This window comes from Alternaria novae-zelandiae (genome assembly GCF_023758075.1).
Source record: "Alternaria novae-zelandiae strain BMP 2774 chromosome Unknown scaffold_15, whole genome shotgun sequence".
NCBI lineage: Eukaryota > Fungi > Ascomycota > Dothideomycetes > Pleosporales > Pleosporaceae > Alternaria > Alternaria novae-zelandiae.
This window is the reverse complement of record NW_026056975.1, coordinates 893,097-905,957: the sequence shown is the minus strand read 5'-3', so window position 1 is coordinate 905,957 and position 12,861 is coordinate 893,097. Positions and strand designations below refer to the sequence as shown.

At 53.7% G+C, this 12,861-nt stretch overlaps 3 protein-coding genes across 3 annotated transcripts; 1 reads left to right on the top strand and 2 right to left on the bottom strand.

Moving 5' to 3' along the window:
* Positions 1-1,734: 1,734 nt before the first annotated feature.
* On the bottom strand, positions 1,735-3,571 carry J4E88_007489 (uncharacterized protein; the record flags this gene model as incomplete). The annotated part of the gene is made up of 3 exons (XM_049401106.1): positions 1,735-2,206; positions 2,279-2,691; positions 2,756-3,571. The coding sequence occupies 3 exons, from the start codon at positions 3,569-3,571 to the stop codon at positions 1,735-1,737; spliced, it is 1,701 nt and encodes a 566-aa protein (XP_049253418.1).
* A 403-nt stretch (positions 3,572-3,974) lies between these two features.
* On the bottom strand, positions 3,975-6,346 carry TRP1 (bifunctional tryptophan synthase trp1; the record flags this gene model as incomplete). Its single annotated transcript, XM_049401105.1, has 2 exons — positions 3,975-5,970; positions 6,027-6,346. The coding sequence occupies 2 exons, from the start codon at positions 6,344-6,346 to the stop codon at positions 3,975-3,977; spliced, it is 2,316 nt and encodes a 771-aa protein (XP_049253417.1).
* An 801-nt stretch (positions 6,347-7,147) lies between these two features.
* On the top strand, positions 7,148-12,842 carry J4E88_007487 (uncharacterized protein; the record flags this gene model as incomplete). Its single annotated transcript, XM_049401104.1, has 2 exons — positions 7,148-7,212; positions 7,259-12,842. 2 exons carry the CDS (start codon positions 7,148-7,150, stop codon positions 12,840-12,842), a joined length of 5,649 nt encoding a protein of 1,882 aa, XP_049253416.1.
* Positions 12,843-12,861: the final 19 nt, after the last annotated feature.

The window sequence follows — 12,861 nt, the reverse complement described above, 5'->3', positions numbered from 1 at the left end:
CAATATGAGACTGATCGTTGAGGTGTTGGGGTGAGCGCTGTTCGTCGAAAGCAGTCTGCGTTGAGGGCAATGCCAGAGGAGCAGGCTGGTCTTCACCAGGCTGACCATTTCCATCCTGCCGAGTTCCATCCCGACGACCAGAGGTACCCGATCCTCGATCGTCACCTCCTTGTCCTTCTCCTCGCCCTTGCCCTTGTGCCCCCGCAACTCCCATCAAGTTAGGATTTTCCGTCCGGCTGTAATAAGGTCTGCGCCGTGCAGTCATAAAAGGCGCAACCTCGTCCGGTCTATGCCGTTCCTGTATACCCGCGACGAAAAACGCTGCTTGGCTCTCGTAGCCGCTCTGAACTATCCAAGTACGCAAAGGAGCGCGCCATTTAGTTAGCTGGCCAGTGCAATCAAGCAAGCAGTGATAGTTATCTCCGCACCAGCTACAGGGGAAATGTTCTCGGTTTGCATACAGGCGTTGTTGAAGGACGTCCCATGGAGCTGTGGGGTTAGTAGATGAAAATTAATTGTGTTGGGTTGACTTACTTTGCTGTCCTGACCTGGCTGCTCTAAAGGGTGACACAGGTTGCTCGTGGGTGTTAGGATGAGTAACCGTTCCTGGAGAGAATGGGTACCCCGGGGCGTTGTTTTGGTAACAGATTCCGCTGGTATGCTGGATAGAACTAGGGGCGTACGAGTATATTCCTTGCTGGTCCATATTGAGGTTTGGCGAGTATGCCATTGTTGGATAGACGGGGTCACCACCACTGTTCCAAGCTCCAGAACCGTAATGGCCGTTTGGAGCGGTAGAGCGTCCACCTCTTCTTTGGCTAAAAGAACCGCCATTACCACCGCGGAAGTTGCTTCCTCGTCGTACAGGGCAATTAGCGCAGTCTTTTCCCGCGTGAGTAGAGTTAGGGCAGCCCACACAAAGTAGCTCACAGCTCTGCTGATAATGCGGGCCAGCGCAGTTGAAACACCAAACCATCGTTGCTGAGATTAGACTGAAGAGGTACCTCGGGTGGGTCAAATATTGAGATTATCCTACTCACCAAGCGGGAATTAATACCGGGGCCTGTAGACATTTTTATATCCCTCTCTTGACATCTTGCAAACTTATATCCGATTTGCTTTACCGTGCTTTCCACAAGCAAGCCAACTTTGCTAAATTGTACCATTACCATAGGATAGATCAAGTCCAGCTGTGCGATTACAATAGTTCTCAATAGGAGTGGCAAGCATTGCGCATAAATAGTTGTGGTATGCGTTACCCTATTTGCTGCTTACGTCAAGCTGCTCCGCGGCAAGCAGCATGGCTTTGCGCGTTTTTAGGTTTCGCGCGATGTCTTAATCGCAGCCAGGTACTCGATAAAAGAGACGTATCGCGTAACAGGCGACATGGAGGCTAATGAAGAGCGTGGTGTAGGTGGGACGGGAAGAGAGATAGAGGGACGCGTCTTGGGGACTGGGCTCTAGTGACACATTGGGTTAGTGCATTGCCTCATTGAGTGGATACCAAGTATAGAGCAACTTCGAAGCAAGCTTCCATCCGCAGTGTAGATTCTTGAGGATTAAAGGCAAAGTATGTTCGTAGTTTCTGAAACCATGCTGTGCAAGATACAGAATATCGCCGCCCAAACGTGATCGACAATCCCCACGCCTAAGAACCAATGTCTCTCTTTCGCACCTCATGTCTCAAGTCCCAAAGACATCCAGCACCAAAACGCCTCATCTCATCTCCCTCACTCATTCCCTCTGATTCGGCCAAGGCTTCCTCTCCTTCTTCGCCCCCGCCAACAGATGTGCAAACTCCGGCGCCACAAACCCCCTATTAGCATTCCCTCCACCCCCGACCGGCATCGGCACCGAATACTTACTCACGCCCCCATCGCCCCTATAATTGATATGCTGGCCATACGCATCCACCGTCGGTCTACCCATCGGCCCATTAAACATGGGTCGGTTATGGTTGACTTTCATATCCCTCGCGCGCAATAGACCTGCCTTCCTCTTTTCAACTTCTTCCGCGTCGGCGATGGCTTGGAGACGGGCTTCTTCGGCTTTGCGAGCGTCTTCGGCGTCGCGCTGGATGGGACCGCCGATGAAGCCGTGGCGGGTGAGGGGGTGGGATATAGAGGGGAGGAGTGAGGTGCCTCGGACGTAGGTATCGGATATGTCGCCGAGGACTTCGAGGCCGGTTGTTGTGCCTGTGTACATGCTTGGTGCTTGGGGTAGGCGACCTGAAATCAAGTCAGCACGTGTCTCATGTCTTCTTGTAAGTGGATGCTACTTGCCCATTGGCATGCCCATTTTCGGTTTTCCGTACCAGAAGGGCTCGATGTTGAGGAGCTGAGCGCGCGCTTTTTGGAGGGTCTTGTCGTCGTCGAAGCGTTCTTCCCAAGAGAGGAGGGTAAGGTCGCGGAAGGCGTGGCGGAATGAGCGCATGGCGGTAGCGAAGTCACTGCCGCGGGGGCATAGCTCGCCGTTGTACGGAGCCTCTGGCGTTGGAGCTGGCTTGGTGACGATGGAAAGCAGACGGTTTGCTTCGGGGTGCTGAGCGAGGTTGTCGCTAAGACTTACTTGTTGCTTCACATCTCCTTTCTCCTCTTTCTCCGCTGTCGGCAGGATCTTAGCAGGCTTGTACTGCACTAGAGCCCAGTACACATGCGGCTTTGAGTGACTCTCCAATAGCGCAATGTGGTACTGTAAAGGCAGACGTGCGAGGTCAGTATATGTCTCGCAAGCATTTCCTACGGTTAGAGCTTACATTTGCAGAGCCAAAGGGAGGATTGTCCACGCGTACAAGCAGGATCTTGTACTCGAAGCCGTCCGTATCTTGATAGTAGTGATAATCCTCTTTCCAGTGAGAAATCTTAGCTTGAGGTACTTTCTTGGAGGTACCAGGGGGCTTGCATTTCTTGAGAGGTGTCTGGATAGAAACGAAAGGCTTTGGAGAGTGGTTGGATGGGCTCGGAGTGTTATCCATGACTTCAATAGAGTTTTTTGCCTGGGCCTCACAAGCACCAGCACCAGCACCCTCAGCCAATGCAGCTGCTCTCTCCGCTCTCCTACGCAAGAGGTCTTCCTTTGCAGAAACAAAAGGGATGGGCGCAACAGCCGGGGCAGACGTGGCAAAGAAGAAACTCTTGCTCTTTCTCGGCTTTCTCGCAACAACGGGAGATGTCTTCGACGTACCTGATCCAGTCAACCCTTCGATGTTCTCACAACCTTTCCTGAACTTACTGCCATCCGCCAGAGTACCTATCCTCTTGAGATCTTTCTTCTTCCTCCTCTCTTTCATAAGCACTTCCCACGTGTACTTCCTAGTACCCAGCTTCTTCTTCGCTTGCAACGAGTCGTCGAACCAGTCATAGCTGACTACGTGGATGTTGAGGTCGGTGGCTTGTTGTACAGCGTCGGCGGGTTTCTTGTATGCTTCTTTACTGGCGATGAGGTGGGTGACGCTCTTGTTGATCTTCGCAGAGTATTTGCCGCCGTTTCGTTCGATCCAGGCTTTGATCTGTTTAGTATCATGGGGATGGGTACCAACAACGGCAATAGTAAGCTTGTCCAACACACCCATTGTAGCGGCGCGGTGGTTAGACTGTAGAGTGTAGGAGTGACGGTGTGCAAACTTGCTTGAGGACGTAGATGAGGACTTACGGTGTCCGGATTGAGGGTGTAAATCTGGCGAGACCCTCGTTGGTCTTACCTTGTGGTGGTGGGCAGCGGTTGAAGTGATACAGCGTTTGCCGGGACCGTGCGGCTGCCATCAAGAGGTAAGAGACGCCGACAAAGCGACTCCAGGCCGCTATTTGCGGCGGCACAGACCACCATTATGGAAATATTGAGATGTCTGACTTGTAAGAAATAGAGGACCAAAAAGAGTATTGAAAGAGAGATCAAAAGGATGCTGGGCCATTTTTGTTACATTTGATGATTCGGAAGACAGCCTTCAGCTTCGATAGTCGTGGTCTGAACCGCCACTACTGGTTCTTGGCCGCCTTGATGAATGCCCGTATCTTGTCCAGACTTTGCTGGCCATCTTCCTCCACACCGCTGCTGACGTCTACAGCATGCACGCGGTCCCGGTATTCCTCAAGACCAGCGAGCGTAGATTGGACATTATCAGGGTTCAATCCTCCAGCTAATATGACCTTGATACCATCGTCTTTCGCGAATACTGTTTTGACATCTGAAAGATCCAACTGCTGACCCGAGCCGCCGGATCCTGCATCCAGAAGTGGTAGAGCGTGATACCCTCTTGAGCCAATGCCAAGGTTATGCGGGTTAAATGCTCTCAAGACAGGAACCGGGACAAGCTTTGCCCACTCTAATGGCTCCTGACCATGAAATTGTACGACGTCTAGATTCAGCAGTCGTTGCTGTTCAAGTACGTACTCTAGTGACTGATTTCGGAACACGCCTACGAGAAGCGCGTGGCTGTCACTTGACACTAGTCGTGCTGCGCCATGCTCAAAGAAATCGGTGGCGGTCTTTGATTCAGCAAGTAGCCCGGATTTCGAGACTACAGGCTTTCTGGTCTTGTGTACGATTTCCGAGATTTCCAGAGCTGTCTCAGCCGTGACTGTTCGCTTGGTCCCTGGCGCGAGGATCATGCCGATAAGGTCAGCTCCTGCTTCGATTGCGGCTTTTGCGGCCTCGGCACTGCGAGTACCACAGATCTTCACCATCGGGCTTGATGCTGTTCCCGTCTTCTTGGTAGATGAGCCACCCAGAAGCTTTGCGATGAACTGAGCGGTGTCGGATGCGCGCATCAGCGCTTCACCCACCAACACTGCGCCAACTCCACTCTTGATGTATGGTTCGACATCCTTGGGCCCGGCAATACCACTAAGCGCACACAAGATCGTCTCTTTCGGAACCATGTTGATTAGACGGTTGGTAGTTTCCATGTCGACCTCGAAGTTCACAAGGTTACGGTTGTTCACACCAATGACTTGAGCGCCCAGCTTGACCGCAATCTCCGTTTCTTCCGCGTTCTGGACCTCGACGAGAGGCTCCATTCCGAGTGATCGGGAATAGTCGTAGAGTTTCTTCAAGACTGCTTCATCCAGCATCTTGACGATTAGCAACACTGTATCGGCACCCGCGAGCCTAGCTTCCAGGATCTGGTACTCCTCGAAGATGAACTCCTTGCGCAGGACGGCGGGACGGTTCGGCATGCCTTCCAAGCTTTGTCGAACAGCTTTGAGGTCGTCGATGCTACCCTTGAACCATTCCGGCTCAGTCAGTACGGATATCGTGCTTGCACCGGCCTTTGCGTACAGCCTTGCTTGAGCGGGAGCGCATGCGGACAGTGAAATTATGCCCTTGGAGGGTGATGCGCGTTTGATTTCGGCCATGAGTGACAGTCGGAAGGGCGATTGCCTGAGACGCTCGGGGAAGTTGATTTGAGGAGGCGCTAGGTTGAGATCGTACGCAGCTTGTAGATCACTGGGTCGTTGGGACGGAATCTCCTTCTGCTTAGCAACCGAGGCCCTGCGATGGTCGTAGATCTTCTCCAGTATGGATGTTTGCTTGTCCTTCTTTGCGCCGGTCGCTGTGCCGTTGGAACCAGCACCGATTGCTTGGGCATGTGCCTCTTTCTGTAGTCGCTCATTTTCGGCCCAGGTGCCTCCCTGCATCTTTAGAAAGTTCCTCACCATGAGCCGACCGTCCTCTGTCAAGATGCTCTCCGGGTGGAACTGTACACCCTCCATGACGTATTCCTTGTGTCGCACGCCCATAACGACTTCCTTGACTTCGGCTTCTTCGTTGGCGGGTATGGTCGCAGTTACCTCGAGGCAGTCTGGGAGAGTGCCGTGGGTGCCGGCGAGGGAGTGGTAGCGCGTAACAGGGACATTTTGCGAGACGCCTGCGAAGACGCCCTTGCCGTCGTGTTTGAGGGGCGACGTTTTGCCGTGCAGGACCTGGCCTGTGACGTCTACAGTACCGCCGTAGCTGTAGAAAATGCACTGTCTTGATCGTGTCAGCACTGCCCCGCCTGTTGCGCCCACTGGGAACTGGGAACTCACTCGCCCATGCACACGCCGAAAATCGGGATCTTGCCGCTGTACTGCTTGATGGCCGCATTGCTAATGCCTGCATCCTTCTCAGGGTGTCCTGGACCTGGACTGATTACCAGTTGTGTAGGGTTTTTCGCGATGAGATCTTCGAGTGTAATTTCGTCATTCCGGTATACGGTCACTTTCGCGCCTTCGAAGACGAGGTACTGGTACACATTCCAGGTGAACGAGTCGTAGTTGTCTATGAGTACAACATTGGAAGCGGTGGGGATCGGCGGAGAGGGCGTGGGATTGCTGGGCGAGTGGTCGATCAGTTCGAGGGCGGGCATCTTGGGCGGTGCTCTGCGTCAGCGTTGCCGTCGCGTTGGAAGCCCGGTGGCTGTTATATAGCTTCGTCTGAGTACCCTCCGGCGGTCAGATGGCAGAAAGCGCGCCGGCCCTTTGACGGCGAGGTCAACGTTTGGAATATATTAGACGCCGATTAACGGAGTGCGCGCCGGGAGATGTGAGTGCACTTTGGGACGGGAAGGTGCGAAGGAATGGCTGTGTAGCAGAGTGGTGGGGTGACTCAATGATGCACTATTCAGATATTGAGGCTGCGGAGTTAGCACGGAGGTGGCATGAATCGGTCCTTAGTGCTACGGTGCTGTACCTCAGGTTTAGTACAGCAAGGCCGCTATTGCGCGACCTCTTGGATGTAGAGAATGTAACAGATTATTCAGATTCTGTGTATACCACAGAACGGGTCTGTTTCTGCGTGCAGGCAGTCCGCGGGCAAGTTCCTGCTGCATTGTTGGCAGAAGGTAATTGGAAATCAGACGAGATCCCATTGCGACGCGAACCAATACGAGCGGAAATAAATGGCATTAATGTCTCTATGCGCGTCTGTTCTCTTTCCAAAACATTGAAGCGTGTGTGTGGAACGTAGGTGTAGGTGTCGGGGAGGGATCGCAAGAAAGAGCCCTTGTGATGATCCCTGCACGTACTAGCTCGACTTTCGCGTGAGCTTTGGCTTTCGCGACTTTCATAGCCATTGACGCCAAACATTCGGCAACACGACCCCCACGCCTCTCCAGCACCTTCATGGCCTTTGGGTAGCTGATTTCCTACTCGCGCACTGCAGCGCAACCATGGCCCCCATCCAATCCCCCGAGTTCGACCTGGGCAAGTGCCTCAAGGGCGAGCAGCAGCTTGTGTATGTTTACATGCATCGAGCGCAGCAACGTAGCTGACGATAGCAGGACCTGGGATATCGCATACCGCGCCCTCTGCGACCCCGAAACCGCGTCCAAAAGCGACGCCCTACGCGCCTTCCTCACCGCCAACGAGAACAGAGACATCCTAGCCCACCCGTGGAAGCCCTTTCCCGACCCGTCGTCGCAGGAGAAGAGCAAATTCGAATCAAAGACCGCGCCCATCAGCGTCACGCCCGCCCAGAGCGAACACTACGATGTAGCAGAGATCAAGGACGACAGCCTGTGGCTGGCCAAAGAGGCGCAGATATCAGAATATGCAGCGCTGCAGTTGGTCGTCCAGGAATGGCAGGGCAGGCCAACCGCACAGCTGTTGAGTGGACTCACTGAAGAGGAGGCCCTCAGCGTACAGGAAGCCGCTGGAGTCGGAAATCTAGGCGCCTCGACTTTCGTCCCAAACTCATCCATCATGGCCTCACCGCTCGCTTCCAAGACCGCGCATCTCGATGCAAAGGACCAGCGCCGCCTCCACATCCTCGACGTCTACCATTCGACGTGCGCGTCCATTATACGCATCAGCCAGCTTCTCGTCTCATGGGGCTGCGCCTCGAATCTGCGCAGCCAAACCATCTACGGCAACGACTACCTTAGCATTGGCGCCGGCTGGATTGAGGAGCTTGGACAGGCTATCGCAGCTGCACAAGATGGCCCATCGGGCGGAAAAGCGCTCGACGAGTTGCTCAAAGCATTCAACAAAAGATGCGACGCTTTAGACACCGGCTATGGCTGGGACGTCGACGAGTCGATACTAGAGCCTGCGTCAGAGAAATGGGTCGTCGCGCAGACTACGGAGATGCTGCATATCCTTCACCTGGCCTTGGTACACGCAGACCTGGTCGCGAAGGACTTCCTACCTGCGGCTACCATCGAGGACTGGCTCAAAGCCTTCAGTTTCCGCGGCTTTTTCCGCGAATTCCCTGCAGTCACGGCTCGCCAGGAACCTCTCATTCCGGTGATACAACTGCTGACTTCACTCATGTCTCTAACCATCTTGAAAGTGGACAAAATCATGGATGATCTCGAATCCGGTAACTGCAACGCCTGGGACTCCTCATCGTACATTCTCAACGGCACAGTTGTAGAGAGCATTACCACCATCTTCGGAGAGGCCAAATTGTTGGGCGCCAGCCCAGCTACACCACCTACATTCGCCTGGGCTATCCTGACTTGGAGGCTCACCACCCGTGCGAGCTACGAGGAACAAGAGCGTGACCGTCTCATCGAAGCGTCGAACGACACAGGGAACACGGAACCTCAGACTTCGCCACTCGAAGAGGCTGCTTTAGTTGTGGCTAGACTTGAAAATCATGAGCTCTTCGACGGCAAGATGCCTTATGAGGAGCTGGCCAACATCAGCTCAGCAGTGGGTGTGCTAGCTATCATCAACCAGCTAGTCGAAACCAGTCTGCCTGCATTTGGAACATCGATCGACCAGATATCCCAGGATAGGATTCGTCTACTGTTCCTCCAACTCATCCGCGCCGCAGTCGGCAGTGACATTGTTGCGTACAGCCCGGATCTGATAGTAACAACATACACAATTCTCACCGGTGACAACTCCTTCCGTAGATGGGAGAATGGCGAGATTTCCCGTCATGCTGATCCGGTTGTTGCGTATTTCCTGGAAGACGAATACATCCTTCGACCACTGCTGCTCAACGAAGCTCGTCTACGCTATCCCTACGAGATGACGCCCTTCCTCAAATTCTGTAGCGCATTGACTCGCGGGGACAAGACCATGCAGAACGGCATGCCTACATTCATCGAGAAGCTTGGGAACCACAACCGACTTATGCAACGCCTCCCAGAAGGCTTCAGGGACTATGCATTGACGCGCGAGGAGGAGAATGCCAACTGGGTCGAACTTACAGCCAATCTTCCACTCTTCTCGACTGGAACCCCTTCAAGCTTCCGTGGGCAACGACGGTTATTAACCTCCGGCAGATCGACACAGTCTGACGGCCTGTCTGGAATACCTGCCGGCACAGAAGGAATTATCGTCGATGATAGCTCACAGCCTTACGTGGCGGTATGGCATCATCACCACTCTACACTTTCGTACCTAGTCGAGCTGCTTTCAACATACCCTGTAGGCAGCAGTAAGGTCGAAACCGCCACGCAGCAACCCGCATCTCGCGAAAGCGTCATCGAGATCATCGGACTCTTCGCCGACTTGATGCATTCTTCTTTACATGCTTCTGAGGGTATCTGTTCAGCTGAACTTCTGGAGGCGATCAGCATTGGTGCTGAAAGCAGCCAGGATACTGTCAACATTGTGCTTGCCATTTTCGAGGAGGAGCTGCTTCACCTCTGCCAGGAGCCTAGTAACGAGGCTTCTCTAGAGCTTCTGGTCAACTGCACCCACTTCCTAGAGGCCTTAATCATCGTCTCACCACATAGGGTATGGCCCTGGCTCGCTAGGAGCAGGTTGCTAGAAGGCGACGGCAACGGAAGCTTGGCGACTATTCTGATCGGAACCGAGATGGTTCTTGGGCGATATGACTTCCTCATAGGATGCATTCGACTCTACAAGGGGCTCGTCAAGGATGCCGTTGAGCGATCGGTGTCTCGCAAAGTGCCGACAAAAGCACTTAGCCGCTTCAATGCATCCGCGCCTTCAGAAAGCGGAACGTCGGATAAGATCATGAGCACCATCCTCTTTACATTCGGCCGGACCCTCGCCAGCATATACGAGAGCTCTTTGAACTGGAAATACTCCCAACCCAACCACCGTCCTGAGATCAACATCGCTATCTGCGAAGTTTTCACAACGATCTTGAACCTTGCGTACAGCGTCGACGACGAGCCCAAGCTATCTGCTAAACTTGCCAAGTCTATCGCGCCCATCGCTGAGTACCTTACCCAGCTATACCTTACGCGATCTGGTGCAGATCTTCCAACGAACCCGCTGATGACATCCCTGGTTACTGGTGTCAGCCCCAGTGACATCACGTTGCTCACGACCTCGAGTGCGTTGTGGATGCAGCAGACGCAGACTACTGTGGCCTTCGCCGATGTTCTTGTCAGGGTTGCAATACTACTCAACAAGCCCTGGACACACCTGGAGCAGCAGTTGTTCAAAGCTACGCCATTATTAGCACGACTATATGCGACTAGTGACAAGTGGAAGTCGCAGGTCGTGCTCCTTTTGGAAGCTCTTGTTCGCGGTGCTGTTCGGGTCGCTGGACAAGAAGACTCAACCATGGCAGACGGAGACCCAAAGCAGACTGCTCGAAAACAGATTGAACAGCAAGAACCACCTTCCCTACTTGGTCACCTCGGACCACGGACTGCAAGAAACTTCTTGAGTGTGCTGTCACAACTGGACGAGCCATTGCAAATAGTGGACATTCAGACGAACGTCTGGAACTTGCTTTCGGCTGTAGTAACGTGCAAGCAGCAATGGTTCTCGTTGTACCTGCTCACTGGTAGCACACCTCGCGAGTCGATTCGCTCCAAGAAGGATGCGACCCATGACTCAAGAAACAAAGCTCTCCTCACGCGAGCGCTCGATGCACTTTCCAACATGGCTTTGCCCGAGAAAGACGCGAGTGGAATTTCATGGCCTCTGTATACTGCCATGCTTGAGTTTGTTTCATCAGCGCAGAACAACTGGTCGTGGGCGATGGGTGACCTACGGCAACGTAAAGACTTGATCCAGAAGCTGCTTGCTTTCTTGAAGTGGATGGCCAAACAACCCAAACAACCAAAAATGAGCAGCAATAGCGAGACACTGGAGCGCTCTTTCCAGAACAGGTTTGCATCGTTAGCTTGCGAAGTCATCGCTATGTACCTCCACAGCTCGCGGCAAGTGGGCGACATCACTGTGCTGAAGGATGTTGTACCGAGTCTGACATACCTGGAAGATACTGCTTTGGAGCTGCCGTCCTACAGTACATCCCTGCACGGCTATCTCAAACAAAACCTCGAGCAACAGTATCCTGGTGTCTCATTAGGCAACCTCAAGCGAACCACTCTCTACCCGGAGACCTTTGGGCGCGCCTTCTTCTACGACATCGACCTTGCTCAACAGCTTTTGGGCTTCAACAGCAAATGGACAGGTCCTCGAGAAGGTACGGGCTTCGCTGCCGAAGTGGAGAAGGCCAACTACAACCTTGGCCTCGTTGAGTCTCAAGTCCTACTGCTCCAAGGCTGGAAGCTACTGGCTCTTGAGCTGAGCCAAGTCGTAGCAAAGGATGAGCGCATAGTCAAGGTCCTTGTCGGTGTCATTCAGAAGTGCATGGTTGCCAATCAACAATCGAATCTTCCGGAAGCGTTGTTTGGCCAGCTCATGGTCCTGCGAGCAGATCTGGCTTTCGCACTGCTTAAGAAGCTGGTGGAGGCTAAAGTACGAACAAGCGAGGCACGCCAATTACTCGCTCCAGTATGGAACGCCATCCGCACTTCTACGCCCGACTTCGAGAACGTGTTTTCGACTGACGCTGTGCACTACTACCGGTCTCTGCTACGGATCCTGTATCTCGCTCTTCATTTCCATCTCATCGAAGACACGGACACTTCAGACGACGCATCCTTCCGCTCCTCTTTCCGCGGCACAATGCCCACAAGCCACAACAAATACACGGAACCCATCTCCACCCAACTCCTCGAGATTCTGTCAGACACGGTTGCAAAGGGCTTCCGCAGCCTGGCTAACCAACTCCACGCCGAACCCGCATCCGTCTCGCCATCTGACTTCGCTCTCCTCACTGCGCTTCTCCAACGCATCATCGCGATACCAGAGATGTCGAAGTGGCAACAGCAAGCCGCTCTCCTCTTCGCCAACAGCAACACCGTGCGCTACGCCACCAGTCTATTCTCATGGGCCGACCGCCTGACAATCTCCCACAACGGCGTCGACGACCCCATCTACGGCGAGCTCAGCGTCCTCTTCCTACTCTCTCTGTCAAGTATCAGCGCCCTCGCCGAGACCATGGCCGTGGAAGGCATACTCAGCCAACTCAACACCGCAAACATCATGAACTACTACCGCCGCACCAACGGCATGGGACCCTTCGACAACCCATCACGCATGTACAGCATCTGGACCAAGGGCATCCTTCCCCTCTGCCTCAACCTCCTCCTCTCCGTCGGCCCACCCATCGCCGCGGAAATCTCCTCCTTCCTAAACCAATTCCCCGAACAACTCGCCCGTTCAGCCCTAAGCATAAACTCGAACCCTTCGTCCCGCACATCCGCCACAAAGATCACACTGACCATCGCCTCGGAAGTCCATTCCCTCTCCCTTATCGCCAGCATCCTCGAAAACGTCCGCAAACAAGGACCAAAGTTGGGTATCCAAGCCAACGAAGTCGCCCTCCTGGACTGGGACAAGGAAAACATCAAGGAAGACGTTGAGAGCTGGTTGAGTCGCAAGAGTGCGCTCCGCGAGCGTATCGTTGCTGTTGATGAGCGCGAGCTGGAGATGTTGAGTAGCCGGAAGGGAGCAGGTGAGGATGCGTTGAGTGAGCTTGAGATGAGGGTGTTGGGCGGATTGGAGGATGCGGGGAAGTGTCTTGGTGTCGGGAATGGGAATGGGAATGGGAACGGAAATGGAAATGGCAAGAAATAGATGGAAGGGGGATGTGTAG